The 19,540-nt window shown below is 41.7% G+C and overlaps 3 protein-coding genes across 6 annotated transcripts; 2 read left to right on the top strand and 1 right to left on the bottom strand.

Annotated features, from left to right (window-relative positions):
• The first annotated feature begins 185 nt into the window (after positions 1-185).
• On the top strand, positions 186-7,313 carry LOC119883005 (vicilin-like seed storage protein At2g18540). Of its 2 annotated transcripts, none has more exons than XM_038693446.1 (6): positions 186-379; positions 2,618-2,670; positions 2,785-2,854; positions 3,164-3,229; positions 3,398-4,383; positions 5,506-7,313. In XM_038693446.1, the coding sequence occupies exons 1-6, from the start codon at positions 334-336 to the stop codon at positions 5,572-5,574; spliced, it is 1,290 nt and encodes a 429-aa protein (XP_038549374.1). In that variant the 5' UTR covers positions 186-333; the 3' UTR covers positions 5,575-7,313. The 2 variants fall into 2 exon arrangements, with proteins under 2 accessions (XP_038549374.1, XP_038549375.1); XM_038693447.1 differs by having other exon boundaries at positions 196-379; positions 2,618-2,658.
• On the bottom strand, positions 6,777-11,260 carry LOC119883006 (inositol-tetrakisphosphate 1-kinase-like). 3 transcript variants are annotated; one of them, XM_038693448.1, is made up of 10 exons: positions 11,071-11,260; positions 10,699-10,723; positions 9,906-10,022; positions 9,469-9,586; positions 9,279-9,380; positions 8,892-8,932; positions 8,640-8,805; positions 8,375-8,442; positions 7,795-7,957; positions 6,777-7,716 (listed from the first exon to the last, which is right to left on the bottom strand). In XM_038693448.1, exons 1-10 carry the CDS (start codon positions 11,151-11,153, stop codon positions 7,520-7,522), a joined length of 1,080 nt encoding a protein of 359 aa, XP_038549376.1. In that variant the 5' UTR covers positions 11,154-11,260; the 3' UTR covers positions 6,777-7,519. The 3 variants fall into 3 exon arrangements, with proteins under 3 accessions (XP_038549376.1, XP_038549377.1, XP_038549378.1); XM_038693449.1 differs by having other exon boundaries at positions 8,640-8,745; XM_038693450.1 differs by lacking the exons at positions 8,640-8,805; positions 8,892-8,932.
• A 200-nt stretch (positions 11,261-11,460) lies between these two features.
• Positions 11,461-16,414, top strand: psma6l (proteasome 20S subunit alpha 6, like). The gene is made up of 7 exons (XM_038693451.1): positions 11,461-11,682; positions 12,187-12,281; positions 12,911-12,992; positions 13,309-13,464; positions 13,603-13,781; positions 14,097-14,191; positions 15,818-16,414. The coding sequence occupies exons 1-7, from the start codon at positions 11,607-11,609 to the stop codon at positions 15,873-15,875; spliced, it is 741 nt and encodes a 246-aa protein (XP_038549379.1). The 5' UTR covers positions 11,461-11,606; the 3' UTR covers positions 15,876-16,414.
• The last annotated feature ends 3,126 nt before the right edge of the window (positions 16,415-19,540 follow it).

Here is a 19,540-nt window from a genome sequence, read left to right as displayed (position 1 = left end):
CTTTTATACCACTTAAGCACTCCAAATGCTCCTGATTTTAATAACGTTACACCTGAGACACATGTTATGCGCACCCTCCCACAATTTGTTAATCTGCTGTTAGTAACTTACAGGAAGACCACCTGACATCTGTGGCACCTTAACAGGACTTGGGCTTTGATCTGGACTCAGTCACCTGACACCACACACACACAGACACACACACACACACACACACACACACACACATACACACTCGGTGCTCGGCTCCACCTCGCTCGGCGGGTGTGTGAAGAAGATCCAGCCCGTTATTTTCAAGGTTATCTCCTGCAGGAACCTGACTTCTCGGATCCTATGGGAATTCTGATAACCGCAGTTTTTCTTTGGGCTGCCGTCGGAGGTAAGCATTCATCACGTTTATTAAACAGCGACAGTGTGTGTGTGTGTGTGTGTGTGTGTGTGTGTGTGTTGAGCGGTCAGTTTGAAATGACGGTACAAAATGCGAGTAAGCTCTCAGCAGGCTGCGTCGGAGACGAGGCTCATCTTTCACACACTGCTGCCTTTGTCATTCTTTTTACCGGCATAAAACCAGCTTTGTGGAAGGCTATAAACAGACGAAACTAGATGCGTTATAATTGCAGGCTTCTTTATGGAGGTGACCAAAGGTGTATGCTAACGGCGAAAGCCTCGGGGCTTAAGACCCGTTAATAGGCTAAACAAAAGCGTTGTTACATAATATGCGCCCACCTTATGTTTCTGTCTGCTGACTGAAGATGCTGTTGGGATGGATATTTTAAACAAAGGCATATTTGACTTTTTACTGACCCCAGAGAGTCCTCTTGAACACCATTAATGCGAATTAAAAGCTCCGCACAGGTGAGCGGAACAGCGTGCGTGTGCGCGTGCGGCACGGCGACGTACGCCAGCTGCTGCGAAAACGTGTTAATGACTTAAAATAAGTGTCAGGAATACGGTGTGAGGTTTAGAGGGGAGTCTGCCTCCCTCTGAGACATGCGTACAAAAATAGGGTAAATATTAGTCTGCAGTGGCGTTACGCGCAGTGTTATGCAGTAACACAGGCGATAACCCACATAGAGCAGACTGCCAACTGTCTGTGGGTTTAACTTCTATTTGGCTGTCGCAGTGAGCGAAGGCAATAACTGTCAAACCTCACAAGTACAGCTATACCTAGCCTGCATTAAAAAAAAGATATCGCCACAGAACCAGCAGTTGTAGGTAAAACAACCTTACTGTAGGCTACCACTGACTGTAGCTTGATGTCAATGAAATGCCAAGAGAAGTAAATATCTCTCAGCCCCTATAGTTGCTTATATTCCTGACTCAGATGTGGCTCTGGTTTTTAGTCATGGCAACCGTTTGGAGCTGAATTTATCAGATAAACTGCAGCCTCTTGACCTGTGCAGATCTTTTGATTTCTGAATTTTGACCATGGGCCCATGGGCAGCAGTACCTGTCAATAATATCCAGATCACAGCTTAATTATGGGGCCAGGGTGTCCCAGCTTAGACAGTGTGGTAATTGGAAATTGGAAAGGGCGCACACAAACACACACACACACACACACACACACACACACCCACACTATCACATGGACATGCAGAACATTACAGGGCCAAACTGTAGGCGGCTCACGTGTCTGTAGGGGGTTCAACAGTGGCCAAGTTATCAATTAATCCCATTGATCCTGATTTGTACTGATCTGACTTTGTGCTGACACACGCCACAGAGTTTAGAGGAAAACACACAGCTTCTACATGTGTTAAGGGAGCAAGTTTATGTAACTTTAGTAATTAGTTTGGGTCGTAAGGGATCCAAACGCGAGGCTGGGTTAGATTACTGTAAATCAAATTTTTCATCAAAACATCTCAAGAACATGTCTTCTCAAGTCAACTAAAGCAACACCAGTGTGTTGAGTTGACAAGTTGAAATAACTGCACACAACAGTGAATGGTTGACTGTTTAAATTATTTAGAATCTCAGCTTTGAGATGTATTGAGTTTATGATCATGAATTGCATACATTTAAAATGTGGACAGAAAACAGACACATGTTTCTACATTGGGCGGAAAATTCTGGGCTCACACTTAGATTCATGACTAAATGAAGGTGCAGTAATTGTGTAGCATGATATGTTGTACCTCAGCCAGTCCTTGCACCCAATACATAACAATAACAGGAAAAGTTCTCAGGCTGCAGGCTGAACATGGATTGTGATCTATACTGTCCTTGTTCAATGCAATGTAGCTCCGTGAGAAAAGGCACAGATGGCGCCGCTTAGTGTGCCTTTAATGATCGGTGACTGATTTAGGCCTGGTGGGAAGCTACCTGTGAGCTAAAGCCTTTGGGAATATCTGCATCCCGGAGAGAGAGGGAGATGGGGTTAAGCTTCTTTGCTGTGTCGCTTTACCAGGGTAACTGTGCTTACCTTAATGAGGGAACAGCTCCACCCACGCCACATGCAGGACTTACCAATGCTAAGTAAACAATGTGCTGCTCTGTGTAGTTTGCAGCAGTTTTCGCTGAAATTCTAAATATATTGATTTGTGTTCCCATTCTCGCTCACACCCCATCGCTCTCCCTACTCTCTCTGTATCTCCCTCCTTGTTTTGTGCCTCAGTGGGAAGCCGGCCAGTAACCTCACCCCTTGATGATGCAAAGGTCAGAAGCAAGGTCTTTTTATCTCCTCTATCTTTCAGCATAATACAGTATATACTGTGTATACTATATATATACCTTTTAATAACTCGACCAGTGATTGTGTGCGGGGGTTTTTTATGTCCTTAGGTTGAATGTATTATTCAGGAGACTCTGAACGAAGACGGGTCACAACATGAGTGTGGCCCACAGCTAGCAGGTGACATCTCTAATTAACATTTAGGGGTTTTAGGCTGTTGGTAGGACAAAACAACTGAACTGTGATGGGCATTTTCCACTACTTTCTCACATTTTATAGAATAAACGTCAATTTAACGTTACATGAAAATGTAAGATAGTCAACTACTGTAATTTTGTCTCTTTATTTGCTGAAATGTACTGCCATTTCTCTTGTTGTGTAAAGACTTGTGAGCATCTACAGAGTTACATTTGTAGATACTCTATTCTGCACTTCTTTTTGTTTTGGTGTGCTATTGTTTTTAAGTGTTGTGTCTCATTGTTTTTGCAGAGGAACTTGATGAAGTGCAAAGACATCAGGGTCTGCTCAGGGAGCTGCAGACGCTGGCTGGTGATGGTACGCACAAGTTCACGTTGTAACACACTGTTCAGTGCTAGAATACACGTCTTTGGTGAAGACTTTAGGTGTTTAATAAATTTTTGTTGGAGTGATATAAAAGTCTGCTGTGAGAAAAGTGATTTCTTCACTTGATGGCACTGACTATTGCAATCTGACTGTTGGCAGAGAGAGAAAGGGAGCGAGACGATGAGAGGGAGCGATATGAGTACAACTTGGCTGACGATGAGAGCGACTTCGAGCAGAGAGGTGAGGAAGCGAAGGAGGAGAGAGACGTGACCGACCTTGCAAAAAAGACTGAGGGAAAGACAGAAGACAAGACAGAGGGAAATGCCACCAAGGAGAAGATGATGGAGGAGCCACGGGTCGATGACACAGGGAGGGAAAATGAAGAGGAGAGAGCCAAGGAGCTTGAGGAGCTGCTAGCTGAAGAGATCACCAAGAAAGGGAAGGAGGAGAAGAATGATGACGAGCTCAAAGAACTGCTGAAAGAGCTGAAGAAGAAACGCTATGAGGTGGTGAAAGAGAGGGAGATCCAGAAAGGCCCTGGAACAGAGCCGATGGCACACGTGGAGGAAAATAAGGAAAAGGAGGACAAAAAGACGGAGGGAGAAACAGAGGAGGACTTGGAGAAACAGAGGATGGAAGAGAGGAGGAAGAACGAGGTGGAGCTCATGGTAGAGAAGGAGAAGGTGGAGAAGGAGCTCAAGGAGCTGCTGGAGGAGCAGGACAGCAAGAGCAAACCAGAGCAGGAGAGGGAGAGGAAGGAGAAGCAGGAGGAGCTGGAAGAACTCGTCAGGAAGATGAAACGGGTGCAGGAGCAGGAGACGCCGGGCGGGAAGAAAGAGGGCGGCGTGGATGAAAGGGCAGCGGAGGAGACGAGCGTGAAGGAGGAGGGCGACGTAGAAAAGGAGCGTGACGGGAAAGCACAGAACGAAGTGGAGAAGAGGGAGGAGGCGGCGGAGATGAAAGAGCCGCAGCAGAAGAGGGTGATGGAGAAAGCGAGCGATGAAGCCACGCAGCAGTTTGAGCGGGAGAGGTACAAGGATGAGGAAGAGGAGGACGATGAGGATGAGGATGAATACGTCAGAGAGGATGAGGAGGGGCGCGAGGAAGACGACGAGGAGGGTGACGCCGAAGAAGATGAAGGGGAGGTGAGATGGTGCAAATAATATGGCTGTTTGTATTGACACTTTATACGAGAGCCAACACACTATAGTGTAATTATTTAGTATGTGGTAATACTGAAATACTTACTGTGTACCTGTACCATGACAAATATCTACCGTAAGCACAGGTGGAAACAATAAGAGGTTAGAGAATAACGTAGTAACAATTTATTAGTGTCTCGAACATCACCTGTCAGTCAAAAGTCCAGGGTATACGGCCCACAAAATAAAGTAGCCCCTTGTTCACCCTTTCTTCGTGTGAATGCAAAAAAAATATTGGGTGTGCAGGCTTTTTTTATGTAGCATTACTGATCCTGTTATATTTATGCAGTACACTCTGTAACCACAATAAATAAAATTAAACAGAAAACAAAATGTGTCCATCTCAGTGTTGATGGATGGATGTCAAAATGTAAACAGTAGTGTTTGCAAAAGTGTTTGTCTGCTTGAAGATTGCTGGCTCTGAATCATGTTGGAATCCTCTGGATAAAGCTGAATAAAAATGATAATAGTAATAATAATAATAATTACTCTGAAATGTACACCCTTTACAAAGTTTCATTAGCCTAGGCCAGAGGTTTTCAAGGTGCGAGTCGAGCTTCCCTAAGGGGGCTCCAAACTGTTTCAAGGGAGGCTCAGTGAATGGAAGTGAAACAATATTAAATTAGTTATCAAAAGAGGATCTCATAGAATAGCCTACATGTGTGTGATTTGGCTTCTTTTAAAATGTATTTGGTGTAGCCTGAAGTTTCATCAAACAGCAATATTAAGCTAACTTAATAACATAATCATGATCCCACAGGAATCCAGGAATTGAGGGAAACTAAACTAGAGGGGCACCTTTTCCCAAAGCTTTGTCCGAGTTGAGGGCCACGGTCTCAGACTTTGAAAACCGCTGGCCTAGGCTCACCAGTAACAACAAAATTAGCAGACTCATACCCAGAATTCTGCTCTCTCTTAAGATGAGAGGTCTTGGAGGCGCTCCCTCATATTTACCAGCGTTATTATTGAGAGGATCTATTTTATAGTTTTTACCCTTTCGATTCATATTGTATATGTACCATGTGCGAGCTGTAACCCGAAGCACTGGCATGTTTCCGTCCACAGGAGCTGCTGGAGATTGAAGCAGAGTTGCGCAAAGTTGCTGCAGAGCTGAGGGAGCTTCGCAGAGGATAAGACACACAAGCACACGCAGCAGACTGACAAAACCCGTTGTTGCGATCACAGTCACACATTCAGCTCACGCATTTTCCATTTTATAGCCTTCAAATCCCCACAGCACTCAGAGAAATGTTTTCAGATGTGAATCTGTAAATGGACATTAGTAGAAACTGTACATACTGTTGTTTCATTTCTGCTTTTAGATTGCCTGGAAAAGATTGTCACCGTTTCTTCAACGCTCATTTGAATAAGGAAAAAGAGACGCATTTTTCTAGAGAATCTGAAAGATCTTTGTGTCCTCCAGTGTGTCCCTGTCTCGGTACCTGTAAATGCTGTTTGTAAGATAGACAGGTTCACCTCAGTTGTAAACCACCAGGATGCAAAGCATTCAGCACTTTTATTCAAATGTTATTTTTGACTGCAGATTGCCATCCACACAAACACCATCATCTTTTAAATCTGAGTCATGAATATTGGCAAGCATCGCTTCTTGTCTCTGAAGGTATCATCCTTGATGTGTTCATGATGGGAAAAACAGATTCCCTACTAGTAATGTGTATTTCAATATATATTTTGTGCAATAATTGATTAACTGTGTAAGCTGTTCCTGCTGTTCTGACTGTTAATGATATGCATTACTAATATTTGTACACAGGAGTAAGACATTATTTCCTCTTCGTTTCTTTGATGATGAAGTAGAAACAGAGATTCATTTGGCTCTCGCACTGTTAAAACCAGACTGTTTGTGATGAACCAGGGTGACAAAAACAAAACACAGAGGAAGTTGATTAGCGCTCCTAACTTCTGCACGCTGACACGGGTGTCAGATGTTAAAGTTTGCTTCGAGCGTGGTTAGTGTGTGGCCACAGGACACAATGTACTTACAAGCTTACAAGGTCTAAAAGTGTCACTTCAGGTTCTCAGCCAGCTTTGCACTCTTATCTTAACAAGCCAAGGAGGAGTCGAGAGGAAGAGGGAGACACTAAAGCCATTTTGTTGTTGTTTGGTAAATGCTCAGTAGTGTTACATCACAGTTTTCATGGTTGTCATGTCATTTATGTATATATCAGATATGGTCTGCAAGCCAAGGTCAAAGGAAATATGAAGCAACAGCGCCCCCAAGAGGACACTGGGTAGAAATACACAGTGCAAGATTAACAGGGTTACCATTGGAGGCCCACTTATCTGCAATAAGGCAAAATAGACTACAGCACATGTGAATGCAATAATTAGCCAAATGATGATTTATTTCTTGTATTTAAATGTGTAATCAAAGTGCATCATATAGTACTCACATAACAGATATAATCTATCTTTTTCTACACAGCCAAGATTTACAATACATTGATGTGTTTGAACTCTGGCAAAGAAGCCGGTCACCTTGTGTAAACCCGTAGTAATAACACACGCGTGATCAGTCAACACTGATGGGCTCATTGCTGTCTATTCCAAAGATGAGATATTTGTTCACTTGAGAATAAATGAAAAATTAATGTACTGTAGTTTTCTTTTTCTATAGAAGTGCAAAATCTTTCCACAAAATGTATATTACAAACGAGCAAGACAGATGTAGGAAATGTCTGTGTGTGTGTGGTGGGGGTGACATAAGGGCACAGAGGACATTTCGAACAGGGAAAAAAATGACAACAAAAACACCATTTGTAATATTACTGGCCAATCAGAGTGCTGTATTTTGTGCCTGCTGTATCTTCTATGCTACCTGTCAATCAATAAACGGAAAGTGTATTAAACCAGTTTGTGTCGTCCGTTTGGTTTGTCGACTTGTAAAAAGAGCAGAATCACTTACAGCACGTTACAGCTGCAGCAACATCATTAGTGTGATTTACAGGAGATACAGTTTAAGATCAAGTCATGTTACAAATTACAAATAAATATCTTCTTACAATTGAACACAAAGTCTTGAAAACAGCTGAGTTAGGTCAGTGTAAAAACTAGTGCTTTACTTGTCCTGAGAAGCTGACGAAGCAGTACAGTCCACGATCTGTTCCTGAGGTGAACCGGCAGCAGATGGACCACCTGTAGTCTGTGTTGACTCAGAAGAGCCAGTAGCCTGGGGGCCATCGGAGGTCTGTTTGTCCAACACTGACTCAATGTGGCTGAGCAGACAGGAGAAAAACTGGGGCACTCCCTCATAGCCTGAAAGAGGGAAGAGTGTATCAGAACATTGGCATGTCTGTGTGTGTCCGTGTGTGTGCGTCTGTACAGCTGCCGTACCTGGGAAGATGTTGATGTCGATAACGGTGAGAGTGTGTGTGTGTATGTTGATGATGATGTCCACGCCGAAAAGAGCCATGCCAAGCTGAACTCGGAGCTCTCTCACCAGGGCGGCCACGGCCTCAGAGCTGGGAGGAGGCGGGCACGGCATCTGCTCATCCAGCTTGGAGAACAGGAGGACAATTTTTTAGGGTGGATTTCAGCCTAGTCAGGTGACAAATGGTTGGGGGTCTGAGTGTACATTTAGAAGCCATTTACCATTTACAAGCTGTATGTGTGCCTTTTTAGCACTCTTATTACTTATTAATGCTTATTATTGTTTTGCAAATATATTATATAGCACTTGGGTTAGGATATCAATGTAGGAAAATTGGGGACAAGTTTATATAATAATATAAAATATAATACAATGTAGTGCCTTTGTTAAAAAAGAATTACTTCATTTCTGACTTCATCTGAAAGAATTTCAGGAAATATAGGGAAGACATTTTCAAATACTGGAGATTATTAGTTTGATGCATACAGTAGTTCATGAGTATGTTGTTGTTACAAATACTTGTATCCCACTTGTACTACTTACTGCTGTGAGATCAGAGCTTGACTCAGGCTTGGACACCTGATGGCTATTGAAGAAGATGGTCTTCCTGTCTGGAGACAGAGAGAAATCCCAATCAGAGTGCATACAGGGAACAAAAAAACAAGGGAGCGCAACATAGGTGAGAGCAAGACACAACAGCACATGGCATGACAGGACAATACATGGCAGGAGACAGAAATGGGAAGGAAAGGAATATCTATCTAAGAAAAGGATATCTTCTTTTTTGGGGGGTCTGGTGAAGACTGACCACAGGGACCGGAGGGGAAGTTCTTGAGTGAGGGCCTCTCTACGCAGAAGTGTCTGTCTCCTACCACAAACACCTTGTGCAGAACAGCTCCGTGGTTGATGAAGCTCTGGAGCACACAGGGAGGATGGATATCAGCCAGACTCCTCGCACTGAAGATCAGAGACATCTGCAGTACACCGATATTGCACAGACATGAAATAAACAGAGAGAGAAACAAACAAACATGTGTAATTTTCAAGCTAAAGCACTCACCTCATGGGAAAGCAAGCCATGTGCCCCTCGGGTTTTACAAACTGGGGTCAACGAAGAAAAATAGGAAGTTGTTGTGAGTCCTGTCATACTTCATGACGAAACAAAAAGGACAGAATGATGATGGATTCAGCAGTGTGAGAACCACGATAACCTGAGAAACCTTTGGAGAACTGACACACCACTGACCACAAATCTGCTCCCATATAATCTGAATAATACCGTCCAAAGTTCTGCAGATGAGTTTTTAGGCTTCACTTACTGACACAGAGAAGCTGAAAAGGGATTACTTTAAAGTTCATTTAAACATTCTTAACTTATGAAGTTGAAATATAAGAATGAAATCCGTAAAGAACTAAAAGGACACAGATAGACAGGGAGTGAACTGACTGAGAGGAAAGCTTATGCCTTGGCTCATCACAGCCTGCTGAATGGATGACAGGCCACTGGCACTGTGGACCTCTAGGTAAGGAGGACTGCAGATGCACCAGTCTGTTGAACAGAATATAATAGGAAAGGCAGGCGTTAATACCTTCAAGCAACAGCGATCTACAATACACACTCTGAAGCTGCATTTCACCTCGGAGCGAACTCTGCAGCTTGCTCATGATCCGATAAGAGGCAAAGCGGTCTAGTAGCTGGGTCATGGCAGGCAGGGGGTCCAGAAGAACTGTCCTGGGATGAGCTGACACATAGCTCTGTCATGTAAAAGACAGAAAGAGAAATCATCTCACCTCCAGCATGAATGACTGAATAATTACTCATTTACAAGCATAGAGTTGATAAACAATCCATATTCCTTACAAAAAAAGCGTCAGTGCAGCACATACAGACAGGTGTACATATTCCTCTGCTTGCATTTCACACAAATACAAAAACTGTATTTTTGTTCCACAGTCAGTGGTCCATTCTCCCACTCTTCCAGCAGCACCAGCTAAAAACAATCATCCTTTATGTTCTGACTGGATTATTTAGGACAGATGCAGAAAACTTGGTTCTTTCACAACGCGGCCTTACCTGGAAGTTGGCAAGGAGCTGCTGCGACTGGCTGTCATGCTCAGCCTCCACGATGACATCAGACAGCTTGTGAATGATGACGTCGAAGGGCCCCACCAGTGGCTGTGTGAGGTCAATCTGAGAGAGAAAAAACACTTTTACAATCCTATGCAGTGGATGTGTCCAACTAGAGTACCTGATACTTTCTTACTGCCTATCTCTGAGTAATGTTTGGGAATGTATGTGAAAGACATTCTGTATAATAATGTACACACGGCAGAGTCAGACAATTTTAAATGCAGTACAGAGGCTGATTGAGGCTACTTTTCCTCTCTGCAATTATCTCCTTGTTTATTGTAATTTGACTTTTCATGATATTCACTCAAGTAAAATGTGGGGGAAGGTGAAATCATTATTGGTCTGCATAGATATTCACATGCAGTTAAATGTCTGAGCAGTTACAATCAGGCAGCCCTTGTTCACTGTTCTGCTAAAAGCAGATTATAGGAGGGGGCTGCAGGTGGCTGTGACATGGATTACTAAAGTTGTGGACATCTGTTGATGTCACACGTGGGTGTCTGTGGGTGGACAGTGTTTCCCAAACTACTGTCACTATGTCATACTTCAGCTGTAATGCTCAACCTTTTGGAGTAAAATGGCAGCATGCTATATGTGTACACACACACACATACAGGGTCGAAAGTTACAGCCTTAAGACATGGCAAATACTAGTCCTCACTTTTCACCACAGGCTTGACATTTCTTCCTTATTTTATTTATCTTTATGGTTTTATTGGTGAAGGAAAACACTTACCTCCACCACTTCCACTCCATGGACCCTGCAGGACAAATACTGAAATGTTTATATATTACTGGTGATGATTACACAGGAGTCATCTGATGTCAAACAGGGCTGACAATGAATGTTTCTGTGTGGCAATAAAGGCTCATATGGACAGATGATTTCCATTGCTGCTGATAAAGAATGGCGCAACTGTGTACACTAGTGAGGGTGCTGTTACAATAGCTATTCTTACACGTCTTAACGGAGATAATCTGTATTGCTTTAAAATAAAATTAAAGAAATACCTTCCTCATTTTGCTATGGGTCCCCAGGGGCCCATTCACATTCACCAGACACATAATCAGGGGCTCAAAATGAATTAAAAAGTCGACATCAACTTACGCACAGAAGTCTGCAAATGCGTCCAGGTTCATCTTCCTGCGTTTCTTATCGCTGAGATAGAAGCCAACCCTGCGGCCTGACATTTGGCTGTGAGTGTGGAGGCCGCCAGCAGCCAGGGACAGCAGCCACAGACAGAGAGAGGGGGGTCTGAGTAGATATCTCACTCTCCATTCAACCCTCCCTCGACTATTTCTGCTGACGAGTCTTTGAAAAGTGCTCTCTGTCTTTTGTGCTCACGTGAAAAAGAGACAGCGCCAGTCCTGCCGGTAAAGTCTCCCGACTTCCTTATTGCTGCCATCCAATTGTAATGAAGCGAGGCCGGCCATGGAGCTGCTGCACCTCACTCATCAAACATAACTGAAAGAGAAAGTAAAAATCTCTCCGGGAAGTAACTCCATTATCCTGCAGCACAGACATGCAGCTCTGTATTTGCTGACCGTCAGACAGGAAAGAATCGCCGAGTATTCAGGCCAATAATAATATAAAGACACATTAAGCGCTGTGAAGTTCATCTGAGGTCACGAGGAGAAGAAAAAATGTCCCGCGGTTCAAACGCAGGTTTCGACCGACACATCACCATATTTTCACCGGAGGGCCGCCTCTACCAAGTCGGTAAGAGAGACGTTTTCCCCGTTGTTTTAGTCCATGGTAATACTTGCTAATGCACAAAAGAAGCCTTCTGCCTTTCCAACTTACAGTTACTAACTTAACCGTTACTGTTAATACAAACAGTACTAACAATACACACAAATATCATTATGGAGCTAAAGTAAGCTAGCTTGTCCGGCTGTGTCTGGGTGCATTGCAGTTAGCAACAACACTTTCACCCACGTTTTCTCTTTTTAAATATGTAAGTTAAACATTTTTATTTAAACACTCCACCATGATAAAGTAAAATTTAACTTTGGATTTTATTTCACAGGTTACATAATGTATAGGTTAATGTCAGGTTCATTATGTGTAGCCCAGAAACAGTTGAGCTAACGTTAACTTTACTTTGCTCCTCAAAGTTGTCTTTTTTAATACTGATGTGTTGTTGGTGAAGGAGCAAACATGCAGTTCTCCAGTGATGAACAGAATTTAAACTTTATATAAAAACTTTCTCCTCTTCATTAGAGTATGCCTTCAAAGCCATCTCCCAGAGTGGGTTGACGTCCGTGGGGATCCGGGGGATAGACAGCGTTGTGGTGGTGACACAAAAGAAAATACCTGTGAGACACACACACACACACACACACACACACACACACAGATATTCACTTGGATAATGATGATATGAGTTCAAGCAAAACAGTGAAGCTTCACAGGAGTCATGACTCCAGCTTTTTGCTGACTTGGCGGTCAAATATATGAACAAGATGCTGCTGTAAAAATGCCAGTACTCACATTACCAAGCCAGACACTACTTTAATTTTAGCAAGCTCTTATTACACACAGGAGAAGGACGGAGTCCACGTTGTATTTTGTCCATCTCCTCCTGTCAGTCTCAATGTCTAATCATCATAATGAAGGATGAGTGAGGTCAAGCAGCATTGTCAAATAGTTGTATCAAAGCTTTATGTAAGATGAAATTCATATAATGGAAGAATTTGGGCCAAATATTGTCCAAGACACACGCATACGATTTACCTTACATCAGTGCAGCCACTAGTATCTTCTTTTAATATATTTTCCATCTTAATTTATTACTTATTAAAACTTTGTTTTTATTTTTGTTGTTAAATGTTAAATGTTAAATGTAACGTTGACATTTTCACATGCACAGTGACATATTGATGTGTGCCGTCACAATGTCATTTTGTAAGTTGGACGTGACACTCTTCACTTCTCCTGAATGCAGGACAAGCTGCTGGACTCTTCCACTGTGACCAATATGTTCAAACTAACCCCTCGCATTGGCTGTGTAATGACTGGGCACACTGGTGAGTATTCAGCACACACACACACACACACACACACACACACACAAACAACCCATGTAACTGTGATATTTAATAACCACAAACAAATGTGACCATGGTTAAGATAACCTAAAGTTGGCCTTGTTTGTTCCTTTAAATAAGGATGATAAACAACTGGTGGACTATAGTGTAATATACTGTTTATGATGCATTAGACTCTGTTAATTGTCCTAGTGACATTCTTCTCTGTTTACTGTATTTACACCTCTGTCTGGAATATTATATTACATTAATATTGTTAAGAAGCTGCATTCTCCCACCCTTCTATCTTTTGCAGCGGACAGTCGTTCCCAGGTTCACCGGGCACGAGTAGAGGCTGGAGAATGGAAATATAAGTTTGGTTATGACATCATGGCTGACGTGTTGTGTCGCAGGTTGGCCGATATCTCCCAAGTCTACACACAAAATGCCGAAATGAGGCCCCTAGGCTGCTGTGAGTCGGGAGCTTGATTTATGACTGTACAGTACATTCTCATTAAATAGGTGACGTCTTCCTTATAACGATGTGAAGATGAAGGTTTTTCTCTTAACTTGTTTCATCCAACCTTTTTCTCTCCTTCCCCTTCCGCAGGTATGATCATGTTGGCTATGGACCCCCAGCAGGGTCCTGTCCTGTATAAATGTGACCCAGCAGGCTACTACTGTGGCTTCAGAGCCACAGCAGTTGGGCCCAAACAAACAGAGGCCAACAGCTACCTGGAGAAGAAACTGAAGAAAAAGCCTGAACTGACTCACGACAGGACAGTACAGGTAGAGTGAAACCTAGTTAACAGAGCTGCATAAACAATATGGAAAACTGAGCAAGATGGTAAATTTCTAGTCCAAGGAAGAAAGAGTGGACTGGTCGCGATAAAGGTTCCTGTGGGAACTTCCTGTAACCGAAAGACCTAAATTAATTAACAGCTGTGTGTCCTGATGATTGCACTTAAACTGATCCCGTCCACTTGATATATATTTCTTGATATAAAAGGCCTCTGAAGATTGACATTTAATAAATGTAACTAACTTGTTTGTAACATTGCCTTCACTTGGATCAGCTGCTCACCTCCGTTTCTTTTTTTCCAGTTGGCTATATCATGCCTGTCCTCGGTCCTGTCCATGGACTTCAAATCCAGTGAGCTGGAAATCGGCGTCGTGACCAAGGAAAATCCGAAGTTCAGGTATCTTCATTCAGACCTACAGTTGTAGGAGTTGTATAGTGAATTTACACTAATGATGATGGAAGCGTTATCTTTTTACATTATTGTGTATTTCTTCTTGTTTTGGTTTTAATTCTTTAATTCTTTTAGAGCCCAATATAAGCTAATTGCAGATAATTCAGTGTTTATAACAGCCCATAAATGACAGTTAAAAAAGAAACAGAGAGATGGATGACAGATCATTCAATCATGTTATGAGTGTTGTCATTGCACAGTTCGTTCACCAGAGGGCACTCTGCAACTCTCCGGTTGGCAACACACAAACACCGCAATCAGCTGGCATAATCAGCTGCACTTTTGTTCGAAGTAATATTATAACAATAAAAAGAGTTTATTTTTAAAGGGACAATATGTATGAGCAGTATGAGGGAGCATAATCCGAAACACATTCGCTTTCATACAGAAATCCCGCAATAAACGCAGAAACACTGGCATGCCGACTGGGCTGTGGCTTCTCACACAGACATGTTCAGGCTCTGTTACTACCAAGCTGCATATTGGCACAATACTCCTGAAAAAAAAGGCAGTGTGACAGCGGCTATAGACAGACAGGGAGACAGCTTCGCACAGCATGCTGTAAACTCCCACTGCAACGCTACAGTAATAATTTTTATCAGCTTAACGTTGAACTAATCAATGCTTGTTACATGACAATGGTACATTTACTGCATTTAGCGTGATACAACTGCGTTAGCTCGCCTGTCTGCTTTTCAGTAACTAAAATTACTATTAGTGTATCTTTCACCGGAGGCTCAGCAATGTCAACACATCTAACTAACATAGATTGAATGATAATGAAACGGTTAGTGAGCTGGACTGAACATTATAATGAGATTGTTGTCACACTTTATGACAGTTAGACAAATATGGGTAATAAGGGTCGCGTTTGTAAATTAATGTGGACAGCCGTAACATTTCTACTACTACATACTGTATTATATATTGCAATGCACCTGATTCCAGTTTGGCCTGACAGGCACATAAAACTTTATTGTTGTTTTGTATCCTTAAGTGGAGTCTATATTGGAGTCTGTGTTGTGCTGGGAGGCGGTTGTTTTATGGTGTGAGTGGACTGCATTTTGTTAGCTGTGGTGTTGTCGATTTAGTTGGAAAGAGGCTCGGGAGCCCGCGCAGGGCTTCATCCCGACCCAGTTCCTTCACGTTAATAGCAGAAAAGTGGCTGTTCCAAGCAACAGAGAAAACAGGCGTGTGCTTCATTTCTAAGTGATGTTAGAGCCCACTGACAATAAGGCAATGAAAATGTGATTTATTAATACGTGATTGTATTGAAAAACTATATTTAGCCCCTTTAAACTGCATTATGTCAAGTTATCTTGGTGAGGTCTCGTAACTACACATAACAAATGTTAGGGACAATATTTGTTTATGTTGTGTTTCTGAAAAGAAGGAAAGAAAAGAATATTGGCCAATTTATTTCGGATTTTAAAATCCTAAAATATCGAAATCAGTCTAAAAACTTCCATATCGGTTGAGCCCTATTTTCTTTTCTCTCCTTATTCTTTATTTTATTCCTCTTTCCTCTAGTTGTTAATCCCTTTTTACCTTTTTTCCCTCATCCTCCCGCAGGACGCTGTTGGAAGAAGAGATAGAAGCCCACCTGGTTGCCATAGCAGAACGAGAGTAAAGATGCCCTCACAAACTTCAGACCGTGATTCATCATAGTATTTTCATTTTCACTGTGCTTGAATTAGCCCAATTTAACAACACTGTTAGCAACCGTCTGAAGACAAAAGTACACAATCTTTAGTTGTGTGTCTGGGGAGGTTAACCATGCACACCTGAAGGAGAAACTAAGTGTTTCATCAGACATTTCCTCTGGGCTCTTTTCTTTTGTTCAGCATACCAACGCAAGTAGCACAACGTTTAAAGTCCAATCTGGCACATTAAAACCATCTTCAGTGAACAACACAAACAACACTTTCCACCTTAATACTTTACAACATATTTCCATGTTTGAAATACAAATGTTTTTGGATGCTGGTTATTTCATATGACTCCTGCTGATTTTGTTTGGATGTGTACAGAATATTTGTCATACTGTACGTTTATAACACCAGCCTTGCTGTCAGCTCCACACTTGTAAAGTTGAAATAAAAAATGTCCAATATACTTATTGTGAACCCCATTAAAACCATAATAAATTTGAATAGAAAAGACTATAAACACTGTCCTGTTTTGCATTAAATTAAATAATTAAGAAAGTGTATGGACTTTTATCACTAAAATGGATTGATAAGGTTTATTTCCCAAATGTTGCAAAATATCCTGTTTAAACGCCATTCCCTTGTTGAACAGCAGATGGCATCAGTGAGGCGATAACGTGCCTGCAGTTGGTCTCCTTGTTGCTGGCTGGTAGCAGGTCAGTTCACTGGTCTAGAGGGCAAAGACGGGACTGAATAGAACTTATTCCAACAAATAATATTGTGGATTTGGAAATGATATTCATAAAGGGATAAATAACAAATAGTATTTTACTTTTACAATTATGCTACTTTCAGCAGCAATGATAGTAGTAGTAAGTTAAACCGAAATGTGTCATGTCCACACTGCTGGCTCCCCAGTTCTGTACTGTCAATCACCCGTTATGTCCACTGTACTGTAGGTTATCCTGAGTTACTTTATGTGACTGCCACTAGATGGCAATGCTGGGTTTGCCTCTGCCTTCCTCTGAGTATGTCATAACAGAAACCGAACATGTTTCTGTGTGTACTTTTCTATTTAGGGAAACCTATTTTGACTCTTGGAAACAATTAAATTCCAAGTCTTCAGAGATTGCGTGCGTGAGCGAGTCAGACAGCCAATCCTAGCACGACATCTTGTATGTTTGTGTGTATCTATCGCTCTGAGTTTCCACCGTAGTGACCCATCAACCTGAGGATGCGGATCACTGTCCCATTCAATTACTGAATGCTACTTGCAATCTGAATGTATAAGCATGTCTGTGCACACACACTTTCTCACTTGTACATGAGCATATATAGTGACAGAGAACAGCAACGAGAGTCTGCTTTTATTTATTATTAATTTATTAGATGGAAGGTAACACATTGCAGGAAACATGAAACATGAACCAAAAACTTTTTCCACTCTTACTTACCTGCAAGGCATGGGGCGAGGCATTATGTGAATACGAGTCTTACAACTTATTATACAGCCTTTCTGTTTATTTGTGATAGTGAAGGTAAATCTAAAGATTACAGGAGTTGCCCAGAATTCAGTGCTTACTCTACACTTGCAGTATGTGATAGACATACATGTTAAAATTCAGCAGGTTTGGGGTCCCATTTTCATAATCATTTTAAAAGGTAATAAAATTTTAGGGTCTGACAAGCCACAATTCACTTCATTCTCACTTCTGGGGCTGAGTAGAGGTATAGTTAAATAGTGGATTCTTAGTTTGTTTGCAGACAGAATTAGGATTTAGACTGAGAGGCTTGTAGTAGTGATTCAGTGAGAGCAGCAAAAAGCCCTGCTAGTCTACTTAAAGCTGTGCAAGACGATCCAGCCAAGTTACAGGCCTCGTAGGCTGTAACAGCCATTCTGATGGGTAAAGCCAATACATTACCATGAGTAAAATACATGTACAAATACATACAGTACACTTAGCATATTTGTTTTCAGGTGTATTCACAGAATCAACAGGATATTGTTAAAAGTAAACTGGCCTTCTGAATACAATGAAAGAGACCTGGGAAGAAGGTGTTTGGTTTAACTGGAGACTTGAAGCTGCTCCTGTCTCATGTTTGTCTCTCCATCCTCATGGCTGACACTGCATGCACATGAAAAGCTGGAAAAACACACAAAAAAAGGAGACTTTTTAGGACATGCAGAAAAAAACATGGAAGACAGATCCAGAAATCAGTTTTCAGTAATCATGCAAGCCACAGCAATCAGGTCACCATGTTGTTACAGGGATCCAAGTGATGGTCATGAAGTTGGACGTACTGTATGTTGTTTTTCAGGTCATGTAGAGATGTCATGTTAGATGCTTCTTCATCCACATACCTGACCCAACTAGCCTATTTACCTGACAGGAGGAAGATATCACAGTTGGAAAAGCTCAGGTGTGAATAATAAAATTACTGATGGCTGAATTCTGTTTAGCTGCTTCAGTTTCTGGGTCCTGTTATTGTGTAAGCAGGATCGCCGCCACACTGCCATGGCGTATTGGGGCACTTGAATAGAACAGGGCCATTGTTAAGATTATTAGTAAGACATGTCTTTCCTATTGTGACAAGGCAAAATGTCTGCTCTGAAAAGGCCAGTTGTCAGGTGCTACTGAGGCCTTGTCAAACATAAAAAACAACAACAAGGTTTTTGGAAGTTGTAACATTAGTTACTAGATAGTTCTTATAAAATTAAAGTGTCTGTAGTGCAACCATGCTAACAATGGTGTTCCAGCACACGGCAACCTTTTGATAATATAATGTTAATTTTTAATTTTAAGATAAATTTATTCATGTCTCTTGTGGAAACAAAGTCTCTGTTGGTTTAAGACCCGACACGTTTGTCTCCTTTTTAGGAAGAACTTAAGGAGTCGCACACAAACCCTGCCACACTTATTATTTAACTACTTACTCACATACTTGAATCTGCAATAACTGATTTCTTGGCCACGCGTGGGCAGCTGAAACAAGAAGTTGAAGTGAAGTTGATATCTTGTTAGCTCTGTCTAACTTCCATTTGGTGTGGAGCAGGCAGTGTTTTAAAGTTGGCTGTTGCTGCCAGAAACCACACAACGAGAGTGGTGAGAGTGAACCTAAACAGTAAAATTTCACTTCGCAGAGCAATGAGCAAGAACTAGCATTAAAGCTACATAAAGCTGCGGCTTCAGGCGATAATTCTGTGTAGCTTTATCACTATGAGTGACCCCTTTCTCATTTAATATATTATAGTAAAAATTTTGATTATATCAGCTTTCAATTCTAGAAGTTCTCATCTTTTCGCTCTTGGCATTGTTTTTATTATGTTAATCACTAACATGTACGTTGACAGTCTCCTTTAATTCAATGTGACTCCAAGTCCTGCTTTTTTAATTTTATATATATTTATATTGTTATATATACCTGGGGGCACTAGCTGAATGCAGTTAACTGCAGTCAATTATTTTGGCTCTTACTTTAACACATTTTCTTTGTCTAATATCAAAATTATGTCAGTAATATACTGATTTAAGTGGGGGGTGGTTCCGCTTCATTGTGCTTACTCTATCTACCAAACTTACACACCTTCCTAATATGCACTTTTTACCTTCCTCTCCTCACATCCCCATGTCCATCTCCCCCATGG

The sequence above is a fragment of the Micropterus salmoides genome, unplaced genomic scaffold (genome assembly GCF_014851395.1).
Source record: "Micropterus salmoides isolate LMB-PRFRI ecotype aquatic unplaced genomic scaffold, ASM1485139v1 Ms_hic_scaffold_3, whole genome shotgun sequence".
In the NCBI taxonomy this organism is placed as follows: domain Eukaryota; kingdom Metazoa; phylum Chordata; class Actinopteri; order Centrarchiformes; family Centrarchidae; genus Micropterus; species Micropterus salmoides.
Note: the sequence above shows the minus strand (reverse complement) of the source record. Positions and strands in the feature narration are given on the sequence as shown.

What these genes read in the sequence shown, in the direction of transcription:
- LOC119883005 (XM_038693446.1), top strand. Translation starts at nt 334, where the DNA reads ATGGGAATTCTGATAACCGCAGTTTTTCTTTGGGCTGCCGTCGGAG. An exon ending in TCTTTGGGCTGCCGTCGGAG is followed by an intron (nt 380 to 2,617) that starts GTAAGCATTCAT and finishes TTTGTGCCTCAG; the next exon opens with TGGGAAGCCGGCCAGTAACC. An exon ending in ATGCAAAGGTCAGAAGCAAG is followed by an intron (nt 2,671 to 2,784) that starts GTCTTTTTATCT and finishes TTATGTCCTTAG; the next exon opens with GTTGAATGTATTATTCAGGA.
- LOC119883006 (XM_038693448.1), bottom strand. Translation starts at nt 11,153, where the DNA reads ATGTCAGGCCGCAGGGTTGGCTTCTATCTCAGCGATAAGAAACGCAGG. An exon ending in ATGGAGTGGAAGTGGTGGAG is followed by an intron (nt 10,023 to 10,698) that starts GTAAGTGTTTTC and finishes TTTCTCTCTCAG; the next exon opens with ATTGACCTCACACAGCCACT. An exon ending in CGACATCAACATCTTCCCAG is followed by an intron (nt 7,717 to 7,794) that starts GTACGGCAGCTG and finishes TCCCTCTTTCAG; the next exon opens with GCTATGAGGGAGTGCCCCAG.
- psma6l (XM_038693451.1), top strand. Translation starts at nt 11,607, where the DNA reads ATGTCCCGCGGTTCAAACGCAGGTTTCGACCGACACATCACCATATTT. An exon ending in GGGCCGCCTCTACCAAGTCG is followed by an intron (nt 11,683 to 12,186) that starts GTAAGAGAGACG and finishes CCTCTTCATTAG; the next exon opens with AGTATGCCTTCAAAGCCATC. An exon ending in TGTAATGACTGGGCACACTG is followed by an intron (nt 12,993 to 13,308) that starts GTGAGTATTCAG and finishes TATCTTTTGCAG; the next exon opens with CGGACAGTCGTTCCCAGGTT.